The 21,487-nt window shown below is 39.4% G+C and overlaps 1 protein-coding gene across 10 annotated transcripts in view; it reads right to left on the reverse strand.

The window, feature by feature from the left end:
- The window catches only part of tcf12 (transcription factor 12), an 80,998-nt gene that overhangs the window by 39,422 nt on the left and 20,089 nt on the right, over positions 1-21,487 (reverse strand). For all 10 annotated transcript variants that reach the window (XM_037094434.1, XM_037094436.1, XM_037094437.1 and 7 more), the window contains exon 6: positions 890-951. In XM_037094434.1, the coding sequence (XP_036950329.1) occupies positions 890-951 (62 nt within the window). The remainder of the gene's footprint in view (positions 1-889; positions 952-21,487) is intronic.

Here is a 21,487-nt window from a genome sequence, read left to right on the forward strand (position 1 = left end):
CTTTGCAGATTCTCTGTGGAAAGAGATTGATTTTTCCTGTCTATTAATCTCAGATCTCTGCAGCTGCAGATCTGCACACATTCCTCAACTCTTCTTCAAAATGTCTCAAAAGGTATCCTTTTTTTTTATCAATGAGGAACTCCTTTCTTAAATCTCTGATCTGTATCTGATCAAGTGCCCCAGTGTCATATGGTAGTGTAGTGCAATGTTAGAGGAGGCCGAGTTTCTTTCACACTAAACCGCATTTGCAAAACGTCATGTTGTCAGGTATTTTTAAAATGAGAGCAGCTCCATCTGCTCTGCAGAATCCCTGTCATTTTCAAGTTTAATAGATATCTGAAGGACAGTGCCAAAGGGTTCCAGCATGCTTTTGGTTTCTAGGGTTACCCTTGTTAAGCCTTAGAAACTCTTAGGAAGAGTAATATTTCAAATATTTCTTAAATTAACAGGAAGCAGATGAAAGGAAGCAATAATGAGGTAGACTTAAATTAAAATTAAAATACAAATTAATTGACTCCCAGTCCTGGTAGAAGCCTGACCACTGTGTTATACTGAAGGGAAAAGAGGGATTTACAGTAATCCAACCTTGATTAAACAAAGGCATGGATTCCCTTTTTTAAATTAGTGGAAGAGAGGCAAAGTCTTATTTTAGCAATATTTTAAAGTTTTCTAAAACCCGACTAATCAACACTTCATACCTAAGAGTCAAATCTCAGGGCTAAATTCAAGTTTTTTCATCTCTTTATTTATAACAAAAGGTTAATGTGACAGGAGGGGTGTAATATCAGTACTAGTATCATTGGTATTGGTGAATACAGAAGGTAATTCAGCACTGCTTTGATAGAAACCTTTAAAGCCCACTAAACTAAACATGGTATGAGAGTCTCACCTGGCAGCCAGATGCTCCAGGATCCCTCCCGTAGCCAACAAATGAAGCCCTCTCTGATTTACCTGAAAAAACACATAAAGAACAGTTATAACAATTGTTTCCTTTTATGAAACTTAAGTACATTACTGGATTAACTGAATAATAGACTACATACAGTGTCCAGAGCATTTTGTTCTGCAGTGTTTGGTGCTAGATGAACACTTAATTTGCTGCTTCTTAACTTTAATTACAATAATTGTATGTCACTGTGCCCATTAGTGTCTGAATCATTTATTACTTAGCCAACTCAGTTAGTTATGATTAAACAGTTTGCAACATTTATAAGAGTATGTCTTCACATTAATACCTAATAAGCTACAGTGCAAGTTCCCTTTTTTGATAATGTAGTCACAATACAATCCAGTTATGTCATATATGATCAATCACTCAACAAATAAATGACATTCATTGTAAACCAGAAAAAACAATAATGCATTTTCTCTTTTTAGGATTACTTAAGTAATAACACAAACATACACAGAAATGCCCAAATCTCTGTAGGATGGACTAAGCAGCTCAGCTGCAGTTGTTTTCTTTCACTTTGATCCAAACATTATTTTGATATTACTGTACAACACTGTACTGATGCAGGCAGGAAGCAGCAGAGAACGAAGAAAGGAAAGGAGGAAGGAAGGAAGGAAGGAAGGAAGGAAAGACAGAGGGATGGGATCAGAGGATGGATTGATAACTGACTGACATTCATTTCTTATTTTTTATTGTCTTACAGTAAACTGTTCAGCCTAGATGAGCTTTTAATACAATTCAGTCAAACCAAATTAATTTGGGTTTCCATTGTTACATTTGATAGAATTAGGGTTCCTTCGGGTCCTCTTAATGTGCTATGATACTTCTAAACACACTAATCAACTCAAAAAATACACAGCAGTTTACAACCTTTTAGATATTTTTTACAGACCTTTGTAGATCTGTGTGTTGTAGCAGAAATATGCCACAAAGTTTTCTTTATACAAACTGTTTTCAGTGGATTAATTACAGATTAGGTGATTGTTAGCAAGTCCTTCTATCAGTGTCATATTCAGAGTGCAAATCTCAAAGAAATGCTCCCAAGCAGCTATCAGGGGGGAAAAAAAACTTACAGTTTACAACACACATGAATCACACACATCACAATATCCACACTCAGCAGTTTTACTCCCCAGGAAAAACAAACAAACAAACAAATGAGAGCTCCTGGGGGAGAATGATGAATAACTTTAACAGCATCGTACATTACTTTTTGTCAGACTTCCAAACATTACAGGCGCAGACACAAGTGTTGGAACTAAATTCTGTTTACTCTGGGGAAAAGGTAAATATTTTTTGTGCGTTAAAAACCTGCATAGCCTGGATCTTTTGTTACACAATGACTGATCTGAACATTGCTTTCACAAGCGCAGGTGAACAGAGGCACATCTAAGAGAATTCACTTGTGCTTATCTGAGCAGTCCTGCAGGAGACAGTTGTTCTGCATCCGTGCAGACTGTCTCCAGAGACTGAGGGAGCTGAGCAAATCAGGAAAGATGGTTTAAATGGCAAAGCTGTTTCTTTTGTAACAATAATGCAATACAGTTCTGTGCCATTGCTCTTGCAAAAGGAAATAGGATTAAGTTGTCGGTTACCACCAACGTTCCCTATCATGGCAGGATGATGAAACATCTCCTTTGTAGGGAGAATTTCATTATTTACGGTCTAATATCTAAAGGCTGTTTAGTAAAATTAATTTTCACTCCTAAAAGAAAAGGTCTGATGGTCAAGTGCAAGAGTTAAATATTCATTAGCAGCATGTGTTTTGTCACACACACACTGTCTTATGTAAATAATTGATGACCACTGAGCAGACGGATGTGTGTGTGAAAACAATGTCTCAGTCCACATTGTGGCGCAAGGAGGAGCAACATGGCAACAACAAGTCCAATCCAATCCAAAAAGTGTGGATCCTGGCAAAAGGAAGAGTTGGGGTCTACAGAGACACTCTGGATCCTGTGCTCCATCAACAGTGTAGCCTCAATTTAGAAAACACAGTATAAGCAAGGAATCATTAGGCAATACACTGTGCATAAACATTTACTGCATTTGTAAACATTGAAAACCTGCCATTTTCTCTTGCCAAACCGTCTACAAGAAACTCCATGTTCAAAACACAAATGTATCTTATTTATTTTTTTCACCTTAATAAATCCAGTAAGTCCCATTCAGATCTCTTTAACAAAAGAAACCTGGCCAGGGTAGCAGCCATACAAAATCACAACATTAAACCCAGTTAAATGCGACATGAACATAAAGAACAGCTATTTAAACACAGTGGCCTCCTTCAAACTACATGCTTCCTTCACCACATTCCTAATGATGCCCTTAGATTCATCAATGGATAATAATTTGTCTAGGTCCCTTTGCTTTTCTTCCATGACCAAGGTGCATATAGTAGTATGCCATTCCCCCTATATCTCTCAAAACCTGCATGCATTAGAAAGCAACTACTTGGCAACACATTTGACGATATTACATAACATAATCGCTGCCACATGTCAATTTAAACAGTTTTTCCCACAAAAACAACACTTGTCGCTGTATCAGTATGCTAATGGATGCAACGTCTGAGCTTTGAATCAGTCTATAATTCACTCTAAACCCTTTCTTTTCTGTGACCCACTGGCAGCAGTTAAATGTAATAAAATCAAATGTGTATTCTTTGAAGTACCGACCGTACCATGTTCTTCTTCTACCAGGAATTGGTCTGGATTTGCTAAATCCGAGAGAGCTTCTGTCTGTCATTTAAAATTTGACAGACAGAACTGGTTCAGCTAGAAATACACCACTTTTTCAAATTATAATAACAACTGTCCATGCAGTGGACTTAGAAGAATAGATTAACACCACTGTATTAAAATAACATGAAAGTAGCTGTCTGAAACACTTCTCATCCCCATGAATGTAAAGGATAGTGTGCTGCGTCTACTTGATGAAACAAATGAATGAAGTTGGTAACATTAGCAGAGATTAAAGTAAGGATTGGAAATATAAGTTAATTTCAGTCGAAACTGATAACAGATAACTACCGTCTTTATAAAGCTGATCTCAGGAAGATAATTTCACATTTTTGTATTTTAAAAACAAGTTTTTTACGCTAAGGGTGACAAAATACAAGTAAAACTATGCAGTTTTGGAGAAGAACATCAAACATTTTATTTACAATTAAAATATTATTTACAATATGAATGAGGTAATTATATAAACTCAGAAATATGACTTTTTTCCATAACTGAATAAACAAACTCTGCTCAGAGGAAAATGCGGTACCCAGAACACTGTTTGAAGCTAGAAAGGTTATTTTCCCTGTGTTTATTGACGGATCGCAAACAAACTTTTAGGGAGCAAGCAGCCACCAACTGTCAGAGTTTGTAAATGTATTTCTTAAGTCAATGAAATCAAATTTGGCTTCATATTATTTACTGGCTACAATTTCCCTGGTACTGATCAAAGACGATAATTTAAAATTTCTAATATAATAATACGAATAGTTTATTGGTCCGTTATATATCGTTTATCCCTAGAAGTATCCAGCCACAGGATAAAGTCCTGTCACTGCAAAAAGCACCCACATTTCTCTTATAAACTAGAGCCAGCTGAAGCACCTGTGAGACCACTAGATATGGCAGACCCCCATTCAGTGGTTGCTTCCTCCCCCACTCCCCATGACCTGAATCAGCCAGGAAGAAGAGATGGAGACAGTCGTGCTCAGGGGACCGGCCACGTGGCAGCAGCATACTTGGGGATTAGCTTCAGCACAATGTCCAGAGGTCATGGATGAGCAGGTCTCTTAATTTGTTTAGACTGTCCTGACGAAGACGAAGCAGCTCTGACCACTGACGGAGTTGTGATATGTATGGTTTGATTAGTAACTAGTCTGCCCTTCTACTCTACTCCTCTTCTGAAGGTCCTGAAACAACTTCCTAAAAAAATCCTTAAAACAACCAGTAGGATCTTTTTCTAATGATCAATTCTGATACTGACAGTTTATTTCATTTGTGCAACAGAGACATAGTTTAAAGCCCAGTGTAGCTTTTTAAACTCTGCAATGAAGCAATAAATGGAAAACAATCCCCACTTAAACAAAACTCAATGAAATTCACATTTTGCAACTCTGGGCTGTGGCAACTGAGATTTTCACGAGAATGCATATTTGTGATGCAGAAGTAAAGTAGAACAAAGTGATATATCAAGTGGAACATATTGCTGGGTTGGCCAGTTCTAAAGCCAGGAGCCTAAATTAGCTGAATAAAATATACCTTTACAATGCAGTGACACAATCTCCTGTCTGACGCACACACACTGTAACTCATTGTGAGGAAAACATGCCACTGTAATTATCTGTATTTCCTGACAAAGAAGCAAAACAAGTTATTCAACAATGTTTCAGCTGAAGTTGCCTGATTTCAGTATTTAAGTTTGAAGGACCAGCTTGGAAATCAAAATCAGTTCAAACACATAAAAGGAGAATAAATCAATTTCATGCATTACAGGCTTTTATTACTAATGCTTTGTTTTTCCTCCTCTGAGCAGGCGTGTGTGATCACAGCCTCACAACAAGAGCAACACTATTATTGCTGTTATTATATTTTCAAGTCGGCCCATTTGTTCTGAGCAGGGCTGCAACAGACTAGTCGTGCTTTTTTTTTGTGTCACAGGCCTACTAATGAGCATAAAGTGCAGTGATTGATAGGAAGCAAAAGTCATTATCTGCGTTAAAACAGCAAAGATGCAAAACACACAAAAGGCCAAAAGCAACACAAGTAAAGTAGCTTAATTACAGCAATCACCATCAATAATATGAATGTAAGTATGCAGAATACCATCACACCGTATATCCCCTATGCAATTAAAAATCAATCTTGTGAAGAAAAAAAAAATCCATCAATTCTGATTAAAATATTCTGTGAAGCTGCTTATTAGCATATCACGCAGATGTGTGAAGGCACAACTCTGACTGCGAAAAATAATCTATATACACAGACTGAGTCCTTGCAGACATATTAATAAAGGAGAAAATGTAAAGAAAGATGCTAACGTTTCCACAGAGACAAACAAATTGTCCATGTTTTACACCTCTTATCGACTGAGCTAACACTGCTCATTAGCTGTTTCTGAGAGTCAAAACCTACAAGCAGCCATGTAACCAACTGTTATAAGGATAAGCCAACATGTTCAACCAAAAAATACAAAGATCCAAGTGTTAAGCTGTATCACACAATGCAATTCCAAGTAAAAATGTGATTATAAGACTGATGTATTCACCTTATTCAAGTTGATAAACTGCAACTGAAGACAAAGATGTATTTGGGTCTTCCTTTCAGTGTCTGTCCTTGCATTTACACATTCTATGTGCACCACAGTATCTCTCACTGTAACAGGCAGATTGGCACAATCAAGTTGAGTCGGAGCAACTATCGCAAAGTCAATCCAGGCATCAGGCAGTGCTGTAATTGTGGAACTCAACTCTGGAGTGAAGCCACTCCAGTGTTGATAAGGTCAAGGTTTTGTCAGGAAAGAAATGCATCATCTCAATGAAGCAGCGTCCTCAATAATTTGCATGTATCTGGCAAAGGATTTGGCCATCACATGATGCCACTACAGCACCACCACGGTGAGCAGCAGGGAGGGTGACATCTGAGTGATGAGCTGTGCCCAGTTTCTGCTAAATTTAGCACTTTGTGTTGGACTTCAATTATTGTTTAGCCAGATTCAAGAATGTCAGGCTTTCGCTCTTTCGTTGGTTTTGCAAACTCCAGGCAGCTGTCACGTGACTCTTATCATGAGGGGCTTCTACCCATTCTGCCATACAGACCAAATTTTATCCACTGATATCTTATTCTTCAAGTTATTTTTATTGCAACCACTGAAATGCATCTTTTTGCCTGCAAGCGACACCCATTTCTGTTGCTGGACACATTTAAGCTATTCAACATGGAGATTAGGTGCTCTGCTCAAAGAGACTTCTAAAGATTTATTTGCACTGGTACACTTTCACTTTGCTCACCTAGATATTCTCCAATACAGCATACGCTTATTACCATCTACTTCACAGATATGAGCTTGTATCTTGAACTGCACCAAATTCAACATGCCACATGATTTATTCTGCAGCAGTATAAAATATGAATGGTACTTTGAGAGCAATATTTTGTTTCGTTTGTTACGTTTCTTAAACAACAATATGCAACCAGAACACCTCACACACAAATTCAGCAAGCACCTAGAAAGCACCAGAATACCTGTTTAGTTTCAGTTATTATACATTCAGGTGTGAGCAACCGTTTTTTACTGGATGCATCAAACTTTGTTAATGACCACTTATATTCAATGTAAACAGAGTGTCTATAAATTGACACTACAAAGCAGTCATTTCATTCAGAATTCACGAGTTAGAAAGTCACAAGCAAGCTTCATTAGATAACTGTAGACCTTCGTCACTACATTAGGCTGTGTATACAACATATAGTGAAGAGTACAATATTCAACTGCAATAGCCAAGATCTCAAATAAGATATGCTAATATCTAGTAACAGCAATAGTAACAATACCAGTAACTACTAAGCAGGAAACAAATCAATCTCAATTAAATTTTGACTTGAAATAATTAGAAAATGCAGTTTGTGTTATGCAAGTTCAACCTCCACGCTAGTGAAGTGAACAAATGATATTAGGTGCTAGAATCCCACAGAGGGAAAGGACAGGAAGGAATGCTGGCCAGACATTCACATTGTGCCTCCTTTATTGATCACAGGGCTGCAGTACAGTGCGGCATGGCACTGTGTCGAGCCCCTTGCTTTGATAATTTGAAAGGTAGTGACCTAAGCGTCTCCAGGGATCAATTCTAAACCCCTCGCCACAAAAACAGCCAATTAGTGAGCGTGCTTCACTGCCTCTCAGATGCATTCCAAGGGCCTCTTTTTTCCATCCTTTCTACCAAGGAAAGCCAACACCGTGAAAACAAACACATAATGCAGGATGACGAAATGCTGTTAACGTAGAAACAAAATTAACTGATCACACGCCAACTCACTGGGTCTGTTTTCTTGTCTGTGCACACATGTTTGCTGTTGGTGTCGGTGTGTCTGTGCTCATGTTCCCATGTGATGACTTTCATGGCACCAAACCACAATACATGAATCCTTTAGTTAATAGACGATTTCTTCATGTCGGAACTGGGCCCGTCATGATTCATGATGACATCATGATTATCGTTGTCAAAAGAATTCATGTTTACAATATTATTTTGATATCTACAGAAAAAAAAGCTCTGTCAAATCAATTCTCTTTAATGTTGTTTGTTGTGTTTTTTCTCTCTTTTTTGACACTCAAAAAAGAACATTTACTACTAAATTCCTCTTTTATGGTTGTTGGCAACCAACATTTAGATGCATCACTGCCACCTACCCAAAAAGCAAGAACAGAAAGAAACTTAAATCATTTAGGACGGGGTGACTGTGGCTCAGCTGAGACAGCAGGTTGGCTAGTGATCGGAAGGTCGCTGGTTCAAATCCCAGCCCCTGGCTAAGCTGAGCTGCATGTTGAAGTGTCCTTGAGCAAGAAACTAAACCCCAAATTGTTGGCACCTTGCATGGCGGCCTCTGCCACCAGTGAGGGCCCTGTGATGAGCTGGCGACTTGTCCATTGAGTACCCGCAAAAAAAAACAAAAACCTGCAACCCCATAAAAAGGGATAAAGCGGATACAGACAATGGATGGATGGATAGCCTTAGTCAGAGCACTATCACGGCTAATTCATCCATGATTTCCACTCTTTGTTCTTGTGTTGATTACAGTGACAAGGAGCAAAATACAAGGATCTGATTCTGTGATTATTAAATCATAAACTGACCATATGGTACTATACCTAACATAAAATCTTATATCTGATCTCTCTGAATACCTAGAAGTAAAGTAAGACAGTCTCTTAAGTTACTTATACATTCTTCTGCCAACATAACGACATATCAGATGTGCACTCACTCTTTACCCATACAGCCTCCTTTTTCTTTCTTTTTTTACAAAGGTTTATGTATTTCCATTATGTCAAAGCTAGTTCATGCTTTGAACAGGTTCTGACTGACAGTAAATAAAAGCTGGCTGGGTTGGAGGTTAGGTAAGTTTCGATGAGGTAACAGGGAGAGGGGGTATTGTACCAAACCAGCTTCTTCCCTGGCTGGAGATGATGTATACAGATCAGCATCAGGACCAACAGTAGGATGGAGACACAAGATTGAGGCACAATACACTGAGGAAACATGTCTCCCTCGCCCTGAGCTCAACATCAATTTCTGCGAACAGCCTTGTCAGCAGTGACATTATTCAAAACAGCAAGAGCAAATGTTAATGAGTTCTTATTTGCATATTTATTTTTTTCTTTGTTGAAATGTCACTGATTATTACGTACTATGATGATAAATGCATCTGCTCATGCAGCCTGATGTGTAATTAGCCATTAGGTGGAATGAATAGATCAATTAAATGAGAGGGACCAGGATTAAGAGGAATCAAACCAGGAGGAATACAGGAAAGAAGAAACAAAATAACACATTAGGCTTGAGGTGATGAAAAGCTCACCACCATTGCTTTTTGATTAGGCTAGAAATATGTAAAGGGTTACTAATCAAGAAAGGTGTCGAAATCCTGAGCTAGATCAAAGATATCCTTCATTTTACTGCACATTCTTCAGGCCTGAAGTATGACTTTCTAAATCAGGAGCTGGTGCCCTTCGCACTAGCTTAACAGTTTATTTTCTCCTAAAATCCATCTCTGTGAGAAGGAGATGTGGATTTCCTGATTGTATTTATCCCCTCCCGGGATAATCAGGTGCCATGCCTCGGTCTTTTTGAATTTTCTCTAACTCGGTAAAAAGGAGAAAGGGGGAGGGGGGTGTAAAGGGGAAAATGTTTTCGCTTGGCCTTTGCCTTTTTCCGAGCCCGGCTATTCTCCTGCCAGTGCTTGTTATTCAGGAACGAGGAAAAAAATGCATTACTGCGGACCAGATGGGAACATTCCACATGACCAAACCAATCAATCACCTTGGTGGGACGCAGGTGTGACACAGCCGTGCAGCAACACACCATTTCACAGTCTATCAGGCACAAACACATGGTCACCAATCAATGGCACCCCGAGGACCCATGAGGAGGGGTGCTTCTCCGCAGCCTCACTGGTTCATGGCTGATGACTTCATAATCACACATCTATTCTCTCAGAGGAGAGAAGCGATGAGCTCCCTAATAACGTCTCCCACCATGTGAACACCAACACTGTAATGGATGCTGCTTCGGTAGGGACGCTAACATGCTCCCCCTTCGGTATCATGTGAGCTCACAACCATCGTCCCCGTCAGCCTGGGAGAGGGAGAGGGCAGTCCAGGGGAAACAAGAGCACATTTAACAAGCTGAAGAAATATCCCCCGGTTGGATATGAGAATCAAGTCAGTGTGCGACATCAAAGTGCGAGTCAATGTTCGACATTAGACGCCAAACAACTGTTGAACAACAAGACAACAGAGAGCCGAGGTGAAGGACAAGGAAGGATACACACATGGTTTAGGAATGCTGATCCAGCTCCAAGCGCTGTGGGCATATTTCCTTACACAGAAAACCCCTGCAAACACTGAGCGGTCCACACTTTAAGAACACAAGCCTGCATGAAATAAAACATCAAAACAGCCTGAAGGGGTGAAATCTTTTGATGAGCGCTCTCTGTGGGGGATGGCATTGTATGTGAGCAAAAACTGCAGCAGCCATTTAAAAGAGTTTTGTTGATTTTAAGTTCCCACCCCCGTATTCCTGGCAGTCAAGAAAAAAGTCTCACAGAGCCGTGCTTCTCTCTACACTTCCCACACCTCACACTCTCAGGGCTGTGCCAGCGCAGGACAAAATGTCAGGCATTGTCCAGTGGGAGTAAAGGCGAAACAAATGTTTGCATTTTATCAGCGAATCAGCAATCATCTACAGTCCATCGAGAGGGGGGTGCAACATTATCTACTGTTTTGTTCGCCAGCATGGACACAAGACGCCTGGACGAGCAGTTGTGACTGTGAAACAACATGGAGGCGGGGGTTAGGAGAGGTGGGCATGAGAGTTAACCAGCAACTGCGGGCCAGGCTTTCTGAGGCTCATCTCAACAAGGATGCAACCTGTGATGTATTTTCTAATCATTTGCTTTAGGTGAAGGAAACCTGAGATTGAAACAGAGATCTTTGGAATCAGGGGTCAATTGATGTCATGCCGTCTCTGTGTTATAGGAGTGAAGTTACTTGGTTTCAAGAAAAAGAAAAGGAAGGAAGGTAAGAATGAATCTGTCACCCATCTGTGCCCAACATGAGTTTAAACCTTGATGCTAGTGGGTGGATCTTACCAAAATTAGTCCTGAGGTTGATCCCCTTTGTGACACATGCAAGAGACCACCTCTGCATGTGTTCAAGTGTAGAACTTGAACTCATCCTTCTTATAATCTCCATGAATGAGAACTTGGATACCCCTCAGTACATGTCAAGCAGAGGCATTATTTCCTATATCTATCCTTTAAAAGACAATTTTTCAACTTGAGAAAGTCTGTGAAAAATGCTTAAATGCCAAAACCCATATAAGAAATCCAGAAGAGCTGGTCTTGTATATTAGCTAGCTCACAGAATTGACTCAGTCTCCTTTCACATAACTACACTTGTTAATATGGCCAGATTTATTTGATTTACACCTCATCAAATACTTTTTCTGTGCCGTGGTGATGGCCATGTGGGTGTTGAGCAACAGGATGTAGTTCACTGAGCAGGTTAACACAAAAGTTAATCGTATTTTATCTGTATGACAAACTGTGACTTTTCTTAACTTGTATAATGATCTTTTAACCAGCAAATATCATATGTGTAATTCTTGGAACAACTTAAACAGGATCTGAATAATTATTTGTCTCTACTCGTTGACTACTGTGCAATTATTTTCTCAAATAAGTTCCCATGGGGCGTGACTTCAGCTCTCTATCCTTTAGGTTATTTCTCTCCAAGTTTTAAAGCAAGGCCAATAACGATTAATCTTTGAATTCCCAATGTACAGTATCGGCTAGGGTATAGATGTATGATGCATCAATCTTCAACAATATGTTAACTATATATATAGACCTGGCGAAAAAAATGTCTAGCCATCCAGTTTTGAACTAAGTCACATGTTTTTTGTTACAGTTCCACATAGTAAGCAAAGATTTCTGCAAGGAAGATTCAAGACTCAATGGCCACTGGCATTTTTTTTGCCATACAGTATATCAAAACCACACAGTGATAAGATATTCAATGCTGTCCGCATTGGCAGTGGCAAGGGCTGAAGTCAGCAGACTTTAATTGTTCCACTAACAGTAATTCTTCTGAATGAATCATTTCCCTTTTAGCTTTGCGCTTGTATTAAATAATCTCTAACATTCCTCTTGGCATCAGCTGCAGGCAGCATGAGGCGAGAGAAATGAGAGAAAGGGGGAGGGGAGAAAGAAAGGAAGAGGGTGGAAAAAGAGAGCGAGAGATGGGGGATATTCAAGAAGGCCAACAAGCACAATGGGTCTTAGAGAGAGAATTTGGATTTATCTGAACTTCCTTTAACCACTTCTCAAAAATGTGTATTTTCAGCAGAAAATAAAGTTTTTAAGTTTTTAAAGCTTTTAGTTGAGCTAATATCTGCACATGAACACAATTACAACCACCCAAACAACCATCAAAGCAGCCCGTTCCTGGACCTGCCAGTCAACCCACATCACAGGAATTCTCTCATGTAAGAGGTGTGAAACAAGCTACACAAAGGTACCTTTCCGCTGATTGTAAACACACTAAGCGTGCTCTAACCCCTGCAGCTGCTTTCCTAGAGACTTGTTATGTCATCACACCTTGGCAATGCCCCAGCTTTCCCTTTCTCTTTAGAGAGACAGCCCTCCAGGCCCACGGAGACTACAGCTGATCCTCTGCAGCTGGACAGCCTCGCCAGTCGCATGCTGGGGGCCAGGGCCCAAGAAGGCACGGCCAGGGCTGGGCAGGGCCGAGATGGGCTGAGAAAAACACGAGGGCGGGGAGGGCTGGGGTGTGAGGGGAGATGTGGGCGGCATGGGGATGGAGAAAAGGGATTTGCTCCCCTTTCAGCTCATCTTCAGCTCTTCATGCTCCACTGACCGCGGTAATAGATAAGCACACCCTGCAGCTCTGCATAATGACCGGCTACATCCACTAAACTGTACTGCACCACGTCCTCTCGTCTTCCCTTCTCTGCTCTCTGTTCTTGTCTAATATACAGCGGATATAAACATTCTGCAGGAACACAAACAAGTGGATGTGCAAAACAATTTTTTGCATGACTCAATGCTGTATTCAGATCTGACTGTGAAAGCTTGCAGAATACTGTGTGTGGGTGGGTGTGAATGACAGAGTGGGGAGAGGAGGCAGCATTGGCAGCACCTGTGACCCACACTACAGAAGAAACCAAGTGCACACCTGAACAGCACCTGGCCAAAATCACAGCCTGTGTCTGAGGAGGGTCTCCCATGAGACAGAGCATTAGCACATGACACCTGCCCCAGTAAAAACACACTGGGGATGCCAGGGTGATGTGGGATTTGATACTTCACAAAAAAGCCTTGAGGAACAATTAGAAATGAAGAGGGAAAAGACAGGAAGTTCTGTTATACTGCAAACGACCAGTGGAGCATGGTTGTGCTATCTTAACCCTCTAAGGCCCAGCGTTGCAAAATTACAACATTTTTATTTTTTCTAAAAAAGGGTAGAAATGTTTTTTTGTTGTTGTTGTTTTTCACATTAGCATAGTCACTGGGTCCTATTGTTCAGTCTCACAATGGTTCTGGATAGGACATTTGTATATAAGCCCGGCCCACAGGTCCAGAACTTTCACAATCTGCAAAACTTTGGCTGAGCAACAACACTTTGTTTCCTTGGACTGGATTTATCAGATTTAAGTAAGTATAATGCCTTTAATATTTTTTTTTGTAATCATTACACTTGCTAGAACATGTACATATGTAATTATTGTGAAATACATTCATCAAATGTAAATTAGAGCATGTTGTATATATGTTGTAATTTTACAACACTGGGCCATTGAGGTAGTCAAAATGGCCATGTTGTAGGTTTACAACATACCTGGCTAAGTGTAGTCTAAATAGACATTTTGACAGGGACCTTCTATTTTTCACAATATATTTTAAAATTACACACATTTATTACACTTTCCAGATTATATATTATGTAGGCTTTATATTTATTTTTACTTTAATTTCCAAACCAGTGCTATTCGGAACCCACTGTACAAGAAGCTGTATTACCAAAATATATTGCAATAGCATATCACTTTCTACTGCTTATAATGCTTATAATGGTAATCACCTTCAATAGTTCAGTTTCTCATTCTGTTTGTATACATGTGCCTATTATGTTGGGTCAATTCATAGTCTAAGCAGTCTGGGGGGATAGTGGGGGGATGCTGAGGGGTGCCTGTTGCATTGTTGTAGAACAGGTGAGAACGTTCGGTAATGCATTCCCATTGCAGACATTATCATCCTAGAAGAAATGCAACATGCATTCCTTTTGGGATGATGGTTTCACATTCTTGAACATTCTCACCTGATAATCAGAGCACAATAGGTTTGCCAGACAGTATTGTGTGACAAGTGAAATGTGTAAATAGGTTACTTTGCCCCACCACCCATGTACTAATGTTATTTCCATTTATTTTTTTTCATTTCAGAATGTCTTCAGCAAGGAGAAAGCCCTTCTACAGTGTGCAGGATGTCATCGATGCTGTCCAGAATGGAGAGAGTGATGTGGACATAGACTTTGATGAAACTGATGAAGAGTCAGATGACGAAACCCATGAAGAAGTGGACAAAGAAAACCATCCACCCACTGACTGCCCAGCCGATGAGGACATTGAGCCCCAACCAGCCAAACATGCCATGCCCCGTGACAGATATCGCTGGCAGAAAAAAGTTTTCATCAGCCCTAATACGGATTTTTCTGGTCCACCTCTCACAAAAGATATGCATTCCCTCCACACACCACTGGAATACTTCCGACAATTTGTGTCTGAAGACATGATTGAGTCACTCACAATAAACACAATTGAGTACAGCCTTCAAACACATGGAAGATCCATAAACACCAACAAAAAGGAAATAGAACAAATGATGGGCATGTATCTGAAGATGGGCCTGGTACAAATGGCTGGAAAGCGAATGTACGCACACGGTACGCACCTGTTGCTGATGTGATGCCACACAACAGATTCCAGTCTCTGTTGACATCCTTGCATTTTACACGCTACTCCCAACCTACTACTCCTCATACCCCTTGTACATATGTCTATACTGTAAATATTTGGCATTCCCTACATGCATGCACATGTTCCTGTTTTTTATTTTTTTATTGTTTTTAAATAAATTTGCTATTCATAAAAAATATGACTACTGTTGAAATTATTATTCATGTTATATACTGTTCTGGGGCTACGTAACAAGCAATCAACCATGCAAATGTACCCAGAGTGTTTTTTTTTACTGAGGTATAAACATTTGTACCTTTCTGTTCTGACAATGAGTACACCTAGCTGACAGGAAATTCTGCTACCCCATTGACCCAGCGTTGTAATATTACAACGTTCTCATAAAACTTTACAAAAACAAAATTTTTTTGCAAACACTTCATTTTCATCTCCAAAGGCCTCCTACAACACCATCTAAGTGGTTGAAAAATTTTTCTTTTATGTTTTTCTATGTCTGGGTCTTACAGGGTTAAAGCAAAAGCCACCGACACAACCCCAACATTTAATTGTTCAATTTCAAGGACAGGAGAGGAAACAACTAGCCAATCATCACCAACTATCAAACACTGACTGAATGCTAATGTAATGCAAATCTTAGGAACCAGCACTTTCCATTTACGAGCAAGTACTGTAGCTTTAAAAATACCTAGAGCAAACAGACAAATACACAGTGTATAAATACCCATTAATGACATTCATATAATCGATCCAGACCAATAATATTGATCTAAGCTATTTGCCAAACCATCACATTACAACTCAAAACATTGGCTACAACCACACCCTCAGTGATATGAAGTCTGTGGACTTTTGCCAACCATATTGCTGGCAGAGTACAACAATGATAAAGGACTGCCATGAAATCAATAAGCAACATTAAACGATCAAGTTATCGGAGGCAAATGTGCATTAAGACATTTTCTAAAATAAAAAGCAAATGAACCCCTAAAATGTTGCACGCACTTCATAATAACTGATAACTGATTGTGCGTCTTCACTCCATTATTTGGTCATATCAGTAAAATTTTTGATTTTAGTAAGCAAAAATATTTTTTTAGATAAAAGCTGTGGTTACATGGACAAGATTTCTTCAATTTTATCAGTCTGATTAGAGATTCCAACAAAACTGCTTACAAGGATGCCAGATAAAGCAACCTATAAAGTGAGCATAGAGCATTTTTTTGGATTATCACTTTTTTGATTGTGAATCAGCCAGCTGTGGAGAGTCTAATCTACCAGAAGTATAACAGAAGAAGAAAGAGAGGAAGTTTTTCTAACTTAAATTTGTGCATTCATTCATTAGCTACACAGTATATCTGACAATACAATTCTGAGGATGGACCCATATGGTGTCATGGAAACAATATTTACAAGGATTTTGACCATCAAGGTGTTCAACAATCATTAAAATCAAGATGTCCAACAAAAAACAAAATGGTATCAGCCACATACTGGATTTTGTCTTTGTTCCTTCCTGGAAGCAACATCACCTGATCTTACCCCCACATGGGTCGAACAGGGGCAGAAAGAATTGATTTATTCCAGCCAAATAGAAACAATTGGATTAAGTGGTTACATGTTATCAGACGATACAATTTCCCTATTCAACAGATTATCAAAGGTTTAGAATTCAAAGGTTTCTTGATTTGACTGAAAATGTGTTCAGATCGCATCAGTCTCTTTTGACTCAGGTATTTACATGAGGCTTTTTAATTCTGATTGGACTATTATTATGATTATTAGTAGAATTTACATGCAAATGTATCTAAACTTCAGAGATTACCTGACTGCTTGTTCGAATGATACAAAAATGTACGGCCCCTCAAATGGGCTCTTATCTTTCACTGAGGCCTTCATGAGATTTAGCTCTGAGGTGCCTTAGATTAGGACGATTAGGATTAGGATCCAATACAATATAATACAATCCATGACAGAGAGCTTGTTGGTGATGTATTATGTAACGGAAACATCAGTACTGTCCTCTTTAAACATTTTCTTATCGCCTTTTAATAAATGACTGGATGGCAACAGAAAACTCTACCTGTCTGATAGAAATAAAGACCAATGCAAGAAGTTCATTGTGAGTTTTAATGTACTTCTAATTAACATCTGGGATCTTTAAAGTTGGCAATAAAGAGAGTGATATTGGCTATGGATCACACGCACCTGCAACTGCCAATCTAATTCTGCTGCAGCAGCGGTGGGTGAGGCTGAACGGCACGTCAACACCATTGCTCAATCACACTCATGGACTCACATTATGGTCACATGTGTGCGTCCACAGGCTGGTGGCAGGATACATGCGGCTGTATGCGTGTCTTGATGACAGCATTAAGCTGATTAGTTTATATGCAGGGCAAAGCCGTATGAGTAATATGTATGAAGCACACCAGGGAAACGTGAGCATGAAAATACAACTCAGCAGTTGTGTTGTCACGCCCTCAGGCACATGGCTGGAAAGAAGAGCAGTCATCACCACAGTTACGCAGTGGGAGCCAATTTGAAATGCACCTTTGTATCAGAAGGAAGACAGCAGCTCTTTGTATTTACTGAACCAAGGTATATATACGGCTAGATTTTTCACACTACAGTCTTGGTTCTTTTCTTTCTAATCATGCCATTCTAAAAATGAAAATAAACCACTTAGTTTTCATGTTTTGAGTTGTTTGTTTAAAGTATAAGGCAGAGAGCAAGCCTCTGCTGAAAAGGATTTACAGCTCTCAAATTCTAAATGCATCACCAACTATTTTGATAATCTATTGATCCATTTGAGTATTTTTTTTTTTAAGGAAAAAAAAGTAAGAATTGTGTAGTTGCAGCCACTTAAATGTGAATATATTCTAGTTCCTTTCTCCTCTATGAGAGTAAAACATGATATCTTGGGTTTGTGGACAAAACAAGACATTTGAGGATGTAATCTTGAACTATACTGTAGATCAAACAAATAATCAATTAATTGTGAAAATAATCAACAGATTATCAACAAACAACATATTTGTTAGTAGTCTTTTCCTTAATCAGTCATTTAAAATAATATATAAATATAAAACAAATTAAAGAATACTGGTTAGGAGTAATTTCATGGGTCCTTTTATGTCCCTATAAGACATTATTCCCTCTTTTCTTTATTCCAATACAGGGCCACAGCTGTGAATAGCTACATCAACCCTGTCTTGCTAATTGGCATAGAAACTTTAAAGCATCACATGAGGTTAGGCCTGAGAATTAAAAGGCTTTCTCCACTTAGGCGAAAACAATATCAGTCCATTAAGTAAATAATGACAAAAAGACAAACATTAAGCAGCGTACACACCAATCACAATATAGCGTGAAATAAAGGAGCAGAGTGCAGCTCTTTCAGTTGCAGCTCATCGCCTGTGGTAATTGCCCAGATTGCTTGAAATCAGCCTCCCCCACTGGCTTCCCCTTATCGAGCTGACACCACGAAGAAAAATCTTAGCAGGTAATTAGATCTAACCATTTCTTGTCAGGGCTATGAACCGCTGGCTATCCCTGTGGCTAAACAATTAAAGCAACTGACTGAGAGACTACAAGACCTACAGAAGACCTTATATCGAGCATTACGACATACTGAGAAGGAGGTGAAGGTTCAGTGAATTACATCAAACAGCAGCTGCAGAGATGAAACAATCAGGACAACAACAGTCTACATTTAAAAATAAATGTGTTTTCTTGAGGCAGTTGGAGGATAAAGCATTTATCTTTTGTCTTAGAGTCTTTCCAGTCATTAGTGAATGTCACGTCATTAGAGACAATAAAATTAGATTTTTAATTGCCAGCTAATCAGTGATGTACAACTTTAACATAAAGATACATCAGTGAAATTATGCTCTGTCATCGCAACAGGCTGGAACATGGGTGATGTTTGTGTGTGATATCGTCTTAAAACAATATCCCAATATGCTGATATTCAAGGAACCCAAAAAAGACAGTCATTACATCATGAATTTTGCTTTGGGGCCAGACCGTGGTGACAGTCAATGGGAGATGAAGAAAACACTAAAACCCAACATATCTACATCATATGGCTTCTGGAGAAGAAATGCCTCCTGAACATGAAAAAACACACTTCAGAGAGAAGGATAACCACTGTTTTTTTCCACACAAATTATTATCAGGGCTGATGATATTGTGAGCAAACAGATCGGGTTTGACCAAATACAGGTGACAAGACTGCAATTACACTGCGAACAGCAGCAATCTAGCCATTGCAAATCATAATAAAGTATTATAAAGTGCTCATATGTGTGACAATCTAAACTAAAAGTAGGAAGTTCTTGTGTGTCTGTGAATCCACAGCAATCACTTTTCATGTTACTGCAAATGTTTGAATGATAAGTCAGGACACTGTCCAGGCACAGCCTCTTTCATAACATGTGATGATTGGTTGAGTCAAAGGGACTCACATGGCCAAGACTGAAAAAGTTTGTCGACAGTGCACTATGAGCATAAACAATGTGGCTGCCACCTGTGGGCAAGCATGCAGCAGATAACGTGCCAGTTAGTAAGAGGATTGTAGCACCAGAGGGTTGGGCTAAGATGCACGTGGGGTCCAGACCAGCTGATACACAGTCAGCCCTAACATGGGAGTCAGCCCCCTTGGGAGGCCAGTGTCATCGTTAAACACTCAGACATTCACCCAAAGCCCCATTCTTCAGCTTCAAAGACCTACATTCTTCTCCTGGGAGACTGGAGCAAGACCAGGAGTTGGGAGAAGACAGTCGTTACTATTTCTGTTTTATGAGCAACAGTATGACCAGACTAGTACACATGTAAAACAAAGCTGACTGCTAACAATCTTCAATATTTAATTCTCAAGTGCTGTAACTTATCAATAATTCAAATCGAACATAAGCTCGAGTTGCCACCTTACACTCACCCCTTCAAATCAACTGAAAAACTGGCTTCTACTAAAAACCACGTATCTCAACAAGAAAGTGTTTACAGCGTAGTGTTTACTGTAGCTGCATACACGCTGACATGATTAACGTGTTTCATTGTCCCACTCTGTAGAAAGGATTCCTGCTCACTGTGAGTCATTCAGAGCACCCTGACAGTAGAAATCAATGCATATCTGATACTCACTCCACTGAAATTGTAATATTCTATGGTATAAAAGCTGATAATTGTGAATTAGTTCAGGACTACACACAACAGTATCAATACTGTCAGTAATCAGGTATTATCGTGTGTTATTCCAGCTGCTGAGAGGTAGTTTTAGCAGTACAGAGGTCCACAGTGTTTCTAAATCTGACCAAATTTCAAGCAAATGCAAATCATAATAAACAAGATCAGATCACTTGATAATAAATATTTAGTTTTTTGTTTGTGTCTGGTTCCTTTGATCAACATTATTATTGTTAGTTTGACATTTGGTGGGCACATGTGAGAGGCAGCAGCAGCAGACGATCAGACTTTCACAGTAGGGAGAACAGTGCATTCAGTGTCCTTAAGTGATTTTTCTTTCTCCAGACTAACGTTATCCATTGTGTTCAAACTCAAAGAATAAATGAAATCTTGAAGCTAATTGGCAAAGCAGCAGCATGACTGCTCAGTCATTGGGTTATTTGCTAAACATTAGAGAAATGGCTTGACTGAAATGTGGACTGATAATTCTCACTGCAGCAAAAGAAAAGACTTCTAAACTACTTCTAAAGGAAATTTCCAATCAGTGTTGCTCTTTCTGAAACAAAGAACGGTTTAGATCCCCAGTGCTGATAAACTAGACAAAACATATCCAAGTAAACATGGAAAGTACATCATCAGGTTTAGGAATTGGGCATTTCCCATCAGGGTTAGGGTTAGGGGCAGGAAACATGAAGTGCTCAGACACACCAAGCAGACTGTTGACCACTGTTGGGTCGTCATTAGGTTCTGTAGTTGATCGTTGTCTGTAGTTTTCAGACTAGTACATCAGTGATGTAACCTATTTAGAGCATTTTCTCGACTTCCTGTTATATGAGGGAAAGACCATGAAGTGGCATGGCCTGTGCTTCTTCATCAATCATATTCTAAATAGGTTTTCAATTTTACAATTGAAAAGAAGAACAATAAAAATAGTAGGCTGCAACCAGCATCTACTGCAAGAACAGACTACTGACTAGTTATTTTCTCTCACATGGGGGAAAATGTGACATTCGGCCTTCTGTTGTAGCCTTTGCAATGTTATCAAATATCAACATTTGACAGCACATTAG

This window comes from Acanthopagrus latus, chromosome 4, assembly GCF_904848185.1.
Source record: "Acanthopagrus latus isolate v.2019 chromosome 4, fAcaLat1.1, whole genome shotgun sequence".
Taxonomy (NCBI): domain Eukaryota; kingdom Metazoa; phylum Chordata; class Actinopteri; order Spariformes; family Sparidae; genus Acanthopagrus; species Acanthopagrus latus.